This window comes from Leptonychotes weddellii, chromosome 9, assembly GCF_054177405.1.
Source record: "Leptonychotes weddellii isolate Sample4059 chromosome 9, ASM5417740v2, whole genome shotgun sequence".
NCBI lineage: Eukaryota > Metazoa > Chordata > Mammalia > Carnivora > Phocidae > Leptonychotes > Leptonychotes weddellii.
The window spans coordinates 96376848-96392212 of record NC_138377.1 but is presented as its reverse complement, the minus strand read 5'-3'; the positions used below and the strand labels follow the sequence as shown (position 1 = coordinate 96392212).

Sequence of the window (15365 nt, the reverse complement as noted above, 5' to 3'; positions counted from 1 at the left end):
ACCGCAGTGAGCCTGCTTGCTCCCTTCCCCTAGATGAGTCCTTCCCTTTCCTTCTTGCTACCTGCCTTTGCCTTTTCTCCTCTCCCATTTGCAGGATGGCGAGTGAGCCACCTCCTCCTTGAAGCCTTCCTTGACCATCCCACCCCACCGCAATGATCCCCCTCGCCTCCCCGAGCTTCCTCGTGGATTGCTGCCACCTGGCAACTGCTCCTGGGACACCCTCATGTGTGAGGTCTTAGCGTCCCAAGTCAGTTACAAGCGTCTAGAGAGCCAGGTGTCTGAGGATGAGGGCTGCCTCTGCATATTACTCTGGAAGGAAATTCAGCTCTAAAGACATCTTCATGCCTGCGCCCTACCTCCTAGCGATTTTGATTCTATTGTTCTGGGCAAAGGGTGGGGGCGCAGAAAGGACCAGCGACTTGATCAAAAAGCATAAAGAGTTTCAAGACAGTATCAGCAGAACATTAAACCAAGCGTCGCACAGGTCACAATTCTGCAAAGCCGGCCCTGGGGGCAAGCATTTAAATGTCCCCAGGGGATGTGCAGCCAGCGTGGAGAACCACCGCTCCTGACAATGGGGGGTCACTGAAGGTTCTGCACCCCTGAGCTCCCATGCAGGACACGCACCTCTGCACGCCTGGGCTGCCCGAAGCACAAACATCTGTAGAGGCAATGAATCTATGAGCGGATGGAGACGAATGAAGCTTGAGCCAGAGAGCCAAGAAGGATCTTTTTTCCACTTGCTTTACAAATCAAATGCAAATATATTAAATATTAATTTTGGATTATTAACAAGTAAATATAATAAGTCAATAATTATTCTAAGAAAATAAAAGATTCATATATTGGAATATATCCAACGTGCCCATAGTGCACAAATCTTAAGTGTTCAGCTTGAAGAATTTTTACCCATGCATACATTCACCTGACGACCATCACACCAAGAAGGTTCTCTTGCGCCCTGTCCCAGTTAATAAATACTACACCCCACCCCACCCCTGGTCACCAGTAAAAAGTGGACAGAATTTTCATCAAGGAATGGCTCTCGGGCTGAGGGAGGCAGAGTCAGCACAGGTGGGTACATGGAAGTGACGTGGAGAAGGCCAACTCAGAATTCCCTGGTGCAGGAAGGGCTGAGGTTTACACCAAATGGCAGGGAAGAAGCACAAAGTTTCGGAATGGCTCAGCGACTTGCTCAAAGTCACAGGGCAAAGCTGTGGCAGAGCTAGGACTTAAACTCTGATCCTCAACCCCCACGTTTGTTTGTTTTTTAAGATTTTATTTATTTATTTGAGAGAGAGAGAGAGAGAGAGTGAGGGAGAGAATGCAAGCCGGGGAAGCAGCAGAGGGAGAGGGAGAAGCAGACTCCCCGCTGAGCAGGGAGCCCGATGCGGAGCTCGATCCCAGGACTCTGGGATCATGATTTGAGTCATAGACAGATGCTTAACCGATTGAGCCACCCAGGTGTCCCATCAATGCCCAAGTTTGTTAGCTGTTCACGACCTTGGCAGTCTGGAGTGTGTGTGTGCGTGTGTGTGCATGCACTAGAGGACGTGGCTCAGAGGGAGGAAGATGGGGCAGGGCCTGGGGCTGGGCAGCTACAGGGAGTAAGTACATCCGTAAGCTCCCTCCTGCACCCAGCCTTGGACCAGGTGATGTTACTCTAGATAGCTAGGAAACTGAGTCCCAACCAGAGTGGGGGTAAGTGACTCACCAAGGTCACACAGCATCCGAGCTGGGGTTTGGGCAGGAGCTGCAATGGTCTTCTCTCCATGCTAGAACCACGTCTTCCCAGCAGGAGAGTTATGGCCCTCTGCCCCCTCCTTCTGTTTTCTCAACTCCCAGAGCCAACCTTCCCGGTAGCCCCAGGCAGCAGATGGGAAAGGCCAGTACCATGGAGTGGTCCCGCCAGGGGTATCTCCTTGGGAGGGGGAGAGGGGCACGGGAAGTGCTCACTCCCAGGCACAGAGAGATACCTGCAGGGGATCCGGGCTGGGGGCCCAAAACCCCTTGCCCCCACCTGGCTGGGACCCAGGTTTTGGGAATGTCCACTCACTCTCTGCCTCTGGGGTTGGGTCAGAGCAGATCACCTAAAGGGCAAGTCAGATCATGTCACTCCTGTTACAACCCTGCCCGGGTACCTCGCACCGCCACCAAGCCCCCCCTTGCTCCCCCTGCCCCTCCAGCTTTGTTTTACCACTCCTTACCCTACCCTTTCCACCCAGCCACACCCAACTCTTGCCTCTCCTAGAATAAGCCAAACCCGTGTCCCCCTTCTATGCCTTTGTTCATGCCTCCCCCTCTCCCCGGAATGCCCTTCCCTCCTCTTCAGGTGTCTCTGCCTACTCGTCCTTGGAGACTGAGCTACGATCTCTTCCTCCGGACACCTTGCCTGGCCTCCCCAGTCTGTCCGCATGGCTTCAGAGCTCGGTGCACGCGTCCCTGCCCTCCCACACCGCTGCTCACCAGCCCCCCCTTTGCCACATCCCTGCAGCGCGTGTCCTTCCGGGCAGCCTGTCTCCCCCCACTGGACGGGGGTCCCCCTGACAAGAGGGCGGCCTGAGTGCATCCCTGCATGCCTGGCGCCCGTGCTTCGGGCTTAGCACACAAGTGCTGGAACTTATCTAGGGCCTCATTTGATTTAGGGGCGAGGGGAGGGGGTGGCCAGTGGTCAGGAGAGCAAGGCAGCCAGGGTGGAGAGGTACACAGAACCACGGCCATCTGCATGACTCCTGTTCCCCTGGCAAATCCGGCTCCCTGGCCCCCCCACCTCCTGCCTCACTTTCCTCCTCAGGAACCTCTCCTGAGTAGAGTCTCATTATTCTCGGGTCTTGCTACGGCAGGCCGGGTCCAGTCCCTGACAGCCACTTAAGTAAGGTATTACCCCTCCTGGGGGAATTCATCCAAGGCCCAGAGGAACTGAATCCTGGGCACGGTGCTGGGAGGGTGATCTTAAAAAAGCAATCACACAGCACAATCGTCCCCCACTGTCCGGCCAGGGGCCCACAGGGCGGAGCAAGTCAGACACACTGGGGCAGGTTGGGGGTCCACCCTCCCCCACTGTGGCGCCCAGGGCGAATGCCGCCCTCTCTGGGGCTGGCTCTCCCCCTCCGTGAAGTGGGGTAATGCTCGAGTCGTGGGGCCCATCCCAGATGTGATACACTTGGTATGGGGGGCAGGCTCGGGGGAGAGCATCATTCCTGTTGCTCTTTGAAAGCAAAGGCCCACTGGTTCCCCAGGGGCCCGCAGAGGGGTGGCTTTGTTTGCCGCTCCTGGGCCCCCTCTCTTCCCTCCACTCACTCTCCCTCCCTCCCTCCCTCCCTCCCTCCAAGCCAGAGTTCCAGGGAAAACTTTGCTGGGAGACTTCTCAAGCCGTGATAAGGTCTGGCCAGAGGAAAGCTCTTAGCAACCCAGGCTCCCAACCCAGAGGCCCTTCTAATGGTTTCAGAGAAACAAAGGAGGGAGAGATTGGCTGCAGCCCAGCGTGCCAGGAGGGCTGGCTTCCAGGAGGGAGAGTGGGGGTCGCGGGCCTCTGCGGCGGCCAGGGTGACAGCTTGGTACACTGGGTACCTGGCGGCCAGATCTCGGGGATCACAGCCCCATGGCCAAGCAGAAGGAGCCTCAGAACGCATTCCTCCTGCCTCTGCCATGACCACGGCCACGGCCACGACTAGGCGGGGTGCTCCTGGCTGGTTACCTGGGGAGCTGAGCCTCTCCGTTCGGGTGCTCCCTGCCAGCTAGGCAAAGCTCTTCAAGGTTCCTTTCTAGAACTTTCCCCCACCACCAACTTCTGAATCAGTCCTTGGCCTGATTTCTACCGGAAGCCGAGAAAAACCCACTGAACTGAAATTCACCCAGCCTGAACCTGCCATCAACCAGAGGGAGCCCCACTTCCTGCTCGGCTGCTTGCGCCCCCTTCAGTAAACCTTCTGGGGTCTTGATTTTCTCCTTTGCAAAACAGGGGATCCCATTACATCTCTTCAGAGTTCCTTCCAGCTCTAGTGGTCCACGATGTACAGGAGTAAGGATTTAGCCCAGGCAGCAGCAACATATAGGGAATAGCTTCGGCTTCCTCAAAATCCCACCCAACCTTGTATTTCACACCAAGTACCCCAAAGTCTACACCACACCTTTGACGAGTGCTGTGAAAGACACCCCCAAAATCAGACATCATCCCTGGCCTCAGCGAGCTCACAGTCAAGTCAAGGAGTCAAGGTCAATCCCCATAACTACATAACTCGTTGGGCCTTTACCTGCGGCTGGCGTAGCGGAGGCTGGGCAGGACGGGAGCTCTGAGAACAGGGGAATTAACCTGGATCCAGACCCTAAAAGGCCAATTTAACAGGACAATTCGGACCCTGAAATAACCTCAGTCCGTAACAACCTGAGTTTGTTCTCACATGCTATAATGAGGATGGCAGGAAAGCAGCCCTGGGGTCTTTAGAGGACACATTTGTGATAATAAAAAGTTATCAGATGGACCCTCAGGTACACAGAAATCCCCTTTCCCAGAATTCCAAACTTCTCAGAATCCCGAATTTCCCCCAGGCATTCCTGCAAAGGGATCTCTCACCAGGAGGTCAGCAGGGCAGCTGTGAATAGCATTTTCCTCATGAAGCTACACCAAAACTGCAGGAATTAAATCCTCTTGTCCCCTTCCCCCAACACCTTCCTTTTCCATCAGCTGTTCATGTCCTGGAAACTCCCCCAGATCCCAGATCATCATGCCCATTAGTTCTGAAGTCATGCTCAGGAGTTTAAAAGGTCTGCTGCAAATCCCTCAAGCTAGCAGAGGATATTCCTTTCCATAAACTCCAAGGAAAAGTGGGTCTGAGCTTCAGGGGCACCAGGATGTATCTGGAGGAAAGGTCAAGGTCATTTGCCGGTAGGGGTTGGGTCTCTCTGCCCAGAGACTTGGGCAAGACTATGCTTTGAGACCAACTGCCCCCCCACCTCCCACAGGGAGCTCGGGCCTGCGGGGATGCAGGATGATACAGATCAAGGTTTAGAGGCTTTATGTGTCTCACTTTTCAAACGAAAGCAGGACATCCAATTCTTATAGCCAGATTATTTGTCCCAAGCATATTAAAACAGCCGAAATAGAACAGGAAGAGGGAAAAGCAACTTTTCATCTGCCCCAAACTGGCCTGACAGAGTACAAACAGATAAAGGGTGTTTGGGAGAGATGAGCTGGTCTCTTCTGCCGACACGGTGTGAAACAGTGCTGCGGTCGGGACCACAGCAGGGGAGAAGGGGGTTAGCTGCTGGATGGACTGCCTAACTCCCAAGGCCGCGGGACACTGGTGGTGGGAGGGGGCGGGAGGGGTGTCAATTACAGACACTAAACCGCACCCTCCTCCCGCCCCCGTGTGACAGCTACAGAGAACCTCACTAGAGATCCCAGGGCCCTAGTGAGGCAGAGCGCTAACTCCCTTTTCATAGATGAGAAAACAGAGGCTCAGAGACATCGAGGGACTAGCTCAAGGTCACAGAGGGCAGAGCAGAGGCAAGAGCAAAGCCTGAGTCTTTTTGTCTCCAGATCCCCTGCTCTGGCTACAGGTCTCAGGGTCGTTCCTATCAGCCCGACTGAGTGGCAAGAAAGGCCTGGAAGGCAGGCTCAGCCGCTCACCAGCTTTGTGACCTTAGTAAGTGACCTCCCTTCCTTCTCTGGGCCTCTGTTTCTGCACCTAGTGGAAGGGGAGCAGTAAGGGTACATGAAGACTGAGTGAGGAAATACATATGAAACACCTTCTGTGAGCCTGGTATAGAAGCACTCTAGAAAGGTCGGCTCCTTCTGTTGGTACTGTTTATTTCACGGTCAGCTTCCTGAAAGCAGGGACCTAACACCTGGTGAAAGGCTAGGATCGGCCTCCTAACAAACTAGTATTTATTAAACGGATCTAAATTCAGATTAGGAGTCATTCTCGAGTTCCTAGAAAGTGTGGGGTGCCACGGAGGCAGGGGGCTGGATCACATGACCTCAGACAGCTCTGGAGTCGAACCCTGAGCGTGGGGCTTCTTCCCAGGAATGAGTGTGAGCACCCACCCAGCGCGAGCCTCCCCACATCCCCCTGTCTGCGCAACTGGAGCCTCCACGGTCTCCTCGGTCTCACACGGGAGCCTCCACGGTCTCCTCGGTCTCACACGGGGGCAAGTTCACTCTATATATCCCTATAGTTTTATTTTATTTTAAAGATTTTATTCATTTGACAGAAAGAGAGCACAAGCAGGGAGAGCAACAGAGCGAGAGGGAGAAGCAGGCTCCCCACTGAGCAGGGAGCCCCCAACTTGGGCTCCATCCCAGGGCCCTGAGATCACGACCTGAGCCAAAGGCAGACGCTTAACCCACTGAGCCACCCAGGCGTCCTACAGTTTTACTTTAAAGACCGCAGCCCAATCCAGATAATCAGAAAGATTTAAAGACTAAAAATGGTTATAATTGGGCCCAGTAAAAATGTAAGGTGGAAATTTCCCTGCCAGAGCAAAATTTCCTTTTGGAAAAATAAATGACCCCTCCCCGGAGCTGCCTGCAAGCCAGGAGGGGCCCTGCCCTCCCAAATACAGCCCTGGGAGGCTCTGTGAGGGGCAGCAGGGGCTGGACAATGGAACATGGCCCCTCCATACTCATCTTGCCCAGGTCAAGTCTAAGAATGGCCCACAGAAAAGCCATCTTCCCCTGATCAGGAAGCTGCAGAGAGGAGGAGGAGAGTGCCAGAGTCAGGAAGCCTGGGTCTGGACCAGCCTCTAATCTGCCTCGCTGGGCAACTTTTTGCAGCTTACTTGGCCTCTCTGTGCCCGCTTCCTCATTCCTGAAGTGGGGATAGCACCGTAAAGTCCGTCGGAGCATAAAATGAGCTTATACACGTGCTGAGCTCTCAGACGCCGGGTGCAGGAAGCATTCCTGATGAACGGTTTCTGACTCCGGGCATCTTCCTGTGCCGTTCCCTCCACCTCTTACCCTCTCCTCAGCTCCTCTCCTTTCACCTGCTACCTCCTACTCATCCTTCTCGAATCAGCTTAAAAGTCACCTCCCCACCCCTCTGACTAGGTCAGGCTCTCTGCTGTTATTCTCAGAGTTACCCCGTACTTCTCATTTCATGAGCCCCAGGACACTCATTGTAAGCATTTGTTCAATTTTCTGTCTTCCCGAAGTGAATGGCGAACACTCAGGCATGTGGTAAGTGCTTCACACGAATCAGCTCATTTAATCTTTATAATAATCCTTTTAAGTGCTACTATTATCAATCCCAATTAATGGATGGGGAAACAGATGTTCAGAGAGGTTAGGCAACTTGCCCGAGAACAAACAGCAAGTAAATGACACAGTGCCATCTGTCTGGCTCTAAAGCTGGCATTCTTAGCCACCGGCACCCCCCTCGTAATCAGGGGCCATCTCCAGGGGGCCACCCACCCTGGGCAGAGAGGGAATTTGCACAATCAAGAGGGCGAGGGCTGCAGGCCTGGACCACAGACCCGTGTTCCCTACACAAAGCTAGCTTCGTGGAAACGGAGAAGGTGTGACACTTGTTCGCCCCCTGGGCTGGCCACCCTCCCTCAGAGGCCTGGCTGACCTCAGACACCACGTGCAGGGTGCCCTTCTCCTCACTCACTCAGCTCACATTTTTTCCCAAATTATTTACGTGGCTCCCGGCTCCAGCAAAGGCCACCAGAAGCCTAAGCAGAACACGGCCATGGGTGTCACCCTCAAGGCAAGCAGCATTTGTCAAGCACACCTTGGTGCCTGGGCCCCAGACCCACAGACAAGAGCCCTCTGCCTTGCCGGGGGGCGGGGGGCGGGGGGTGGGGGCGGGCGGTCAGAATAGAGTCCTGGAAATGAGACGACCGTGTGCTCTGGAGTATGACGGCGCGGGGACGGATCCCCACCCACTCCCCCATCCACTAAAGCTGCGACCCAGAGCGGGTCACTTACCCTCACTGAGCCTCTGGAAAATGGGACTGTCTGCTAACAGAATCAGGCTCACAGAGTCAATGCCATCGTGTGTGCCCAATGCCTGCTTCATGACTGTCATTCTTAAGAGGATGGTGATTTATCTTCACTGGATGTGGACCATTAGCGATTGGATTGGGAAGGTTCTGGCTCCAAGTCAGAAGATCTGGGTGTGCATCCCAGCTGTGACCCATATTAGCTCTGGGATTAGGGTGTGGCCATGTTTTCACTCAGAGACTCTGTTTATTCATCGGTAAATAGGGGGATCTCTCCTCACCATGGGACCCTCCAAGGGATTCGTGTTTGTTTTCTGTAAAAGGGACTGTCCTGAGCAGAGCTGGGTGCCTCCTCTGGCTGTGTTAATTAATTGGAAGGAGGGTGCCAGCCAGAAACCAATTAGGAGGTCCCTCTAGGGGCCTCTTGGGGGAGGGGCGGGGGTGGGCAAGTAAGGGCGGGCGGTAGCTCCTCCTCCATTGTCCCTAACCCACCGCCTGGCTCCTCCTCGGCAGCTGGACCCACACTCCAGGCCCACAAAGGAGAGCCTCATTCTCAACAGCTTCTTTTCGTGTGGAAGCCACTGGATTTGCATCTGTCCTTGCCTGGCAGGCCCTACTCCGTACCAGCCTCTCCAAGCTTCCCAGGCTACAGGCTGCCCCGGGCCCCGGGCCTGCAGCGTCCACAGGCAGGCAAAGGAACGGAACAGAACAAGCTGATCAGGAGAAGAGGGAAGGGGAGGGGGGGCAGGGCACAGAGGGAATTTGCACATTCTCTCATCTCCTGGACACCAGACAAATTCTGTGGCTAGCATATCCAAATCAGAATCTGCCCCGGGTGCCAGGAGCCGGCGGTGGCTGAGGCCATGTCTGCTCCAGACTGGCCAAGCTGGGAGAGAAATGGAAAAACTCACCCCATCTCTGAGCTGCCAGGGACGGACGCTGCCAGGCCGTTGGTCTAGCCAGTGTCCACACTCCCAAACCCGCCGAGCTCAAGTCTGTGCCGATTCCACAGGGCCGGCTCGCTGTGGGGCTTCTGGGGGCCCCGGGGCGCCTCACCATCCTTCCCAGATGCCTCTGCGTGCTGTCATAAGGGCTAAGGTGGCAATGGCCCCGGGGCCAGAGAACACAGGGTATCGGGGCACGGGTGGGAAGAAAGTAACTCATCAGAGCTCTGGAGGGAGAGACAGCATGGAAGGAAGGAGAGACGCTGAGGTTTTGAGCACGTACAGTATTCAGGAGACAGACCTGTCCTGGCTTGTGCCCACCGGACCTTGAGACTCCTAGCTCAGGGCTTCGGCGCCACTCCTTCCACATCCATCTCCTCAGAGGCCCTGGACAGCAGGGGCCATGGCTTTGGTGTTCTGTGACCCTAATGCCTAACACACGGCCTGGCCCAGACTAGGAGCTCAGAGGGTGCTGGCCCTGCGGACGAGTGAATGCTAGCTAGCCAAATACCTTCTGCATGAGAATGCCAGATATCTGGAAGAAGAACTGAGGGGAGGGAGGAGGTACGATGGGCGCCCGGGGCAGAGAAGGCAGAAGCCCCCACCCCAGGTTTCTGGGAGCTGGGTCTCTGTGGGGAACGGGGAACATCTCCACCCTCGAACTGGCTCTGTCACAGGCCTGCTGTCTCCTCTCTCCTCCCAGTAAGAGCCAGACAGGAAAGAGGTGCTGGGAAGTGGAATGTCTGGGAGTCCAGGCATCTCCCTGGCAGGCTAGACCCTGGTCTGGGAGTTGGAGGCAGAAGGTCTTCGTACCCCTTCCTCCCTGTCCCGACCCTGGGTGTTGCAAGGGCTCCCCTCTACCGTGACCCCAGATTTGCAACTAGAGAAGAGGCTGCCCTAGCAGAGGGAGACTCCGACCCGAGCGGTCCAGGCTGGGGTGGTGCATGGGGTCCCGGGAGTGGGGCCCAAAGCCCTGTCCCTCCCTGAGGCCCCCCTCGCAGGGCAGTCAGGTGGAAGGAGCACCGACCAGGAGTTAGGAGCACCCAGGTTCTGGCTCCTCCAGCCTCAAACTTGCTGAGTGACTTTAGGCAACTTAGGATTCATTCCCTGGGTCTCCGTTCCCTTATTTGTCAGGGGAGAGATTTGGACGGTTTGACTCAAACATCTTATTCTCTGAGGCCGCTCTTCAGGGGCCCTAGAGACACATGACCTGGCCAAACGAAGGCCTGCTAGTAACTCCCTGGACAGGGCAACACTGTCCTCCGTCCCATCACATTCAGCAGGAGCCAGGGGCTCCCATCCGTGAGCTGGGCTCTGCTGGGACAGGGGCAGGAGGGAAAAGGTTGACTTGCAGAACGAGGGACCAGGGCATGACCGATGATGGGTCACTTGTGAACCTGGACCTGGCTGCTCACAGGGGGATGCTGGCATCTAGAGGATTCTCTTGGCCCACACTCCTTCTCCTAAGACCTTCTGAGGTTTAGCAGGCATTACAGCTGCTTGGGGTACTCCGTTCTTGGACTGCTGAGCCCCGGTGCTGGCCGTGGGAACAAGGAAAGCGCTGAGTGCCCTGACATCTCATGTAACAAGCCACACCCGGGAACAAGGAAGCCCAGTCACTGTAAGCCATCGCCTTCCTTACCTACAAGCCCCACCTCTGGTCACCTCCGGACAAAAGCCAGGAAATCACTCCCAAGGACCTCAAAGCAGCAAAAGGAGTTGCAAAGTCCTACGTTATATAACTGGTGGACTTTTCTTATAGCCTATTGACTTGTACTCTACACACAACTCTAATGTATTTTGTTCTGTTTTTCCAGCTGATGGCAGTTTAGAAACATACTGAGAACCAGAGAAGCGCTGTTAGGCTGGCATATGACTGAAATGGCATAGAGACAGGAGACATACAGAGAGCAGGCAGAGAGCTCAAAGAATAAAATCTTCCTGTTACTAGGAAAGCAGCCTTGGCTCCCTCAGCCCTCACCTGCCCTCTGGACGGATACTGGACTGAACTGGGAGGAGGTGGGGCCTTAACCTCCTGAGGATGTTTATGGTCTGGGAAGCTGCATCCCTTCTTTTTTTCCTCCTTCTCCTCATCGTTACATAAAGAAACTAAGACAGCTTATGAAATTACACACAATAAAACAAGAGTTTAAAACGTCATAACCAGGAATCATGCCATCAGGCTGGAAGGTCACACTCCAGAGACCTGCGCGGCTCTTTATCTCTAGTGCTATTTGGGGCAGGGGTCCCTCCAAACTGCCCGGGCTTTAGGTGCAACATTAACAGCTGCACCTCACAAGGAAGGGGGCTGGGGTACGTGTGAGAGGGGGGATGGTAAATGGAAACTGGAGGCCCATCTCTTCTCAGGAAGTGCTACTGAAGATCTAGCAGCTTGTCGTCGGTTTCCTCTTCTACACTTTCCAGGCTCTCTGAGCTAAAGAGACCTCCTCTGCAATCCACACCTACCCCTGGCCCAGAGGACTCAAAGGGGCAGGCAGCCGGGGCTCGCCAGAAGGGGGTGACCTTTGCCTTGAGAAGGAGCAGCCAGGGCTGGGGTCTCATGCTCTAACCCAGTCCTCCCCTGTCTGTCACTCCAGTTGGTAAGCAGTGACTCCACCTCCCAGACCCTCTTCACGGTTCCTCTTCATATCTGTCTTATAACTAGACTAACCCCTGCCCCGCCCCAGAACAGAGATCTCCCCCAGTCTCCATCAGAGCCAACTTCCTTGCAGAAGCTGTGCCAAGGCCCAATGCAAGGGACCCAAGACACCCAAGAAACCAATTACTGCACCTCACAGATGGGAAAACAGAGGCCTAGAGATGGAAGTGACTAGCCCGAGGTCATCATGGCTGACTGAGGACCAGAGGCCAGGCCTTCAGACTCCCAGAGCACTGTGGTTCTTCTAGAACTCATGGAGAAGCCTCCTCCAGCTGGTTTTCAGGCAGCAGGAGGGTCCCCAGGCCCTCTCCTGCATTTCTTTTGTTCTTCTAGGCCTCCCCATGTGAACACTGCTGGTCTGTGAAGGGCTGGCAAGGGGAGAGAAGCTAGGGTTAAGGTGGGGATTTTATTTAATCCTCTGAGCTGGCTTAAACTGATGCCATGGCGGTGAAGGCAGGAGGGACATCCAGGAGGGTTTGGTGGGGGATGGGGGAAAGGGGAGGGCATTAGCGAATAATAATCACTAGATACTAAGAGGCTAGGCTTGTCAATGAGTTTAGCCAACAAGTACCCACCTTTTTAGACTCTCCACCCCAGGGCCTGAGCCTCCAAGTAGCGACCCCCTTTCGTGGGAAGAACCCAATCTCCCTGTACTCAACAGTGCAGAAGAAGGCAAAGATCACAGGCCATAGCTTGAGACAGATCTGAGGGCAAACCCCAGCTCTGCTACTTCCTTGCTGTGTGACCTTAAGCAAGTCCCTTTACCTCTCTGAACCTTGGCTTCTTCCTCTTTTAAGGGGGCTGAACACATCTTTCTTGCAGGCCTCCTGGGAAGGAAGCCTGCCTGAGCTCATGTACACAAAGAGACGCAGGGGAGGCACTGAGTCAAATCTCAGTGCTATTATTACAAATCTCACATGCTTTAGCTCTCATCCAGGCCCATCCATTACTCTTCTGCCTCGGCCTGCTTGTGTCTTTGACATTAATAACCTTAATGATAATAATCCTTCCCAGCCAAACAGCATTTGCATCGTTTCAAAACACGAAGCATCCTACCCACTGTGGGCCACAGCAGCCCTGCCAGGAGGAGTCAAAACTGAGGCAGACTCTCAGCCCCCGGGCACATTTCCCCACAACGTTTCTGAGTCCCAATTTTGGCACTGAGCCCAAAGACCCTGAACGGACAAGCTGTCTTATGGCAGGCAGATCTCCTGGGGACACTGGTAGCCCCTGGCTTATCAGAAGGAGCCAGAAGCACCCCTCCCATCACCCCCACAGCTGACCCTCCATCTGGTCCACTGCTCTGACCCCAAGTAAGCTGCCCTCTCCACGCTGGCCTCCAACTCTCCCGTTCTGAGAGCCAGGTGGGCAGCTGCTGGAATCTGGCCTTGGGTGCACGGATTGCCAAACCTAAGGCCAAGGCCGCGCTGTGAGCTCCTCACCCTGACAGAGCCTTCTGAAAAGTGTGGGTTCACACCTTTGATCTTCTTACTGGTTCTTCAACTGTTTGTCACCATCCCCAGGATCCATAGTATCATCCTCATATTCCACAAGAGGAAACTGAGGCCCAAAGCAGAAGGGCCCAACCAAGGTCATCCGTGGGGTTTGGGGTAGGGCTGGGGAGTGAACTCAGGTCTCCTCTGATCTCCTAATCCTGGACACTTCCCGCAACTACCTTGGCCTGCTTTCCATAACCGGGAGGCCCCCAAAGTCTCTCCAATAAACCTGGGCCCCTGGACCAGAGTCCAAGAACTCTCCTCCAACATGGGGACTGCCAGAATGGGCATCTCTCCCTTCCCTATCCCATTCCCTCCCCGCATCTTCAAGCGAGTCACCAGGGAACCTGTCCTATCCCTGGTAGCAACTCCTCGGGCCGGAGGAGTGCCTTGTCCACTGAGTAGCTCTGGAGTGGGGCCAGAGTTCAGGGGATGGGCGACAGAGGCCGGCAGGTGGGGTGGACTTGCCCCTCGGACGGCCTCCCCAGGGCGACAAGCCCACTCCCACACCCACTGTCCTGCCAGCGACGCTCCCCGCGGCGCGCTCCAATGGGGGACACCACGCAGCTGCCCAACACTGCTCTCCAGGGGTTAAAAATGCAGCATCCTAAACAAGGGTTAAAAATGCAGTCGCGGGGCGGGCCGGTGCGGGAGGGATGGTGTCCAAACCACCGCGGCTGCCAAAGCGGCATCCTCCCCCTTCCCTCAGCAGTCCCTGGGGGCCGGAGCGACTGGAGGGACCCGGGGGAGCAGAGGAGGCGCGCGCCGCACCTTCCCGGCACCAGTGCCCCCTCCCCATGCCCACACCCCCGCGCCCCCCGCAGCCGACGCCGGGGGCTGCAGGCGCCGGCGGGTCCCGGGCGCGGCGGGCGAGCGGCGCTTACCTTTGTGACAGTCATGCAGAAACTCTGGGGCGGTGCGGGGGCGCGGGCGCGGCGTGCGGGGGCGGCGGCCGGGGTCCGCCGCGGGCCCCAGCGTTGGCGGGAAGCGGTCAGGCGCGGCGCGGGCAGCTCTGAGCGCGCTCCCCGCTCCCCGCGCCCCGCAGGCGGCTCTGCTGAGCCTGGGGCCGCGCTCCGGGCGGGCAGCGCGCAGGGACCGCTCGTCGGCGCTCGCCCGCCGCTCGCCGCTGATGTCAGCCCCGAATGTGCATTTATAATAGATGAGCCTCCTTCGCCGCAGGAAGGCGAGGCAGGAAGAAAGGGAGAGGGGGAGAGGGCCCAGGCTGGGGGGCGGGGGGAGGAAGAGGGGCCGGGAACTCGCTACAAAGGAGGAGGCGGAGGGAGGAGGAGGAGGAGGAGGAGGAGGAAGCGCACGCCCGCCCGCTGCCCTGCCCTGCGCCTGGGGCTCGCTAGCCCGCCGCCGGGCACCGCCGCTCCCGGAGCCCCGGCCAGGCGCCCGGGCCCGCGGCCTTAACCCCTTCGCGCCCGCGGACGCCACGCGTCCGGGCGAGGCCGGGACCTGGCACCTGCTGGCTGCGGGCGCGCGCGGCCACTCCGGCCCTCGGGGCGCCCCCGTTGGCCCGGGGACGCTGCTGAAGTCACGCTAGACGGCCGAGACGCCGCGTGGGCCGAGAAGCCCGCCGGGCTCGCCCCCTGGAGGTTGGCGGCGTCCGTCCCGGGCCTAGAGTGCCGCGCGGCCGCGGAGAGGGGCGTCGCGGCCGCAGGCCCTGCCTCGTCGGACCCGGCACAGGGTCGCGGGAGGGGGCTGTTGGAGCAGTCCTTTGAATCTAATTCCCGCAGCGATTGGCTAGCCCAGCGGGCATTGTAGCCAATTTCACAGAGAAGGAAACTGAGGACCAGAGTGGGAAGTGACTTAGACAAGGGCACACAGCCATCCTTGGCTCCAGGCGGTCGTCCTGGCGCCCGCTCTTTCCACGTCGCCACAAGCTCTCTACGGAACCCCTTGTTATAAAAGCTGTCTTCTCGAGATTGGACGATCCCTGCTCTAGGTGTGTCTACACTACGCTTGGGTGCCGCGCTGCTCTGCAGGAACATAGGTGCGACCTGTGTGGTGCACTGATCCTGACCCGGGTCACACCATATCCTGGAGCTGCTGACGGACTTGAGGGATCACCACCTGAAGGTGACCCGGCAGCTCTCCTCCTTCCCGAGCACCTGAGCAGAACCGGTTTCGGCAGTTACTGAACCGCTGAGACTCAGAAGAGGAGGGGTTAGTGGAGACGGAGGCGGAAAGATCTTCGCGCCCCACCGCCCGCCTGCAAGCCCGGAAGTGCTGGCTTCCTGCTCCCGCGCGACTCTACAAAGCAATTAACTAGACCAAGTGGACCGGGTGGTGTCGGGGCGCCTGCTCTGTGGAAGGTGC

At 56.8% G+C, this 15365-nt stretch overlaps 1 protein-coding gene across 3 annotated transcripts in view; it reads right to left on the bottom strand.

Annotated features, from left to right (window-relative positions):
- The window catches only part of CORO2B (coronin 2B), a 127330-nt gene extending 113058 nt beyond the window's left edge, over positions 1 to 14272 (bottom strand). For 2 of the 3 annotated variants that reach the window (XM_081831316.1, XM_081831315.1), the window contains exon 1: positions 13928 to 14272. Coding sequence is in view for 2 of the 3 variants with exons in the window: in XM_081831315.1 (XP_081687441.1) it covers positions 13928 to 13942 (15 nt within the window). In the remaining variant the exon portion in view is untranslated. Of the gene's footprint in view, positions 1 to 9171; positions 9327 to 13927 lie in introns of those variants that run through there. The other variant, XM_081831314.1, reaches the window with a different exon arrangement.
- Positions 14273 to 15365: the final 1093 nt, after the last annotated feature.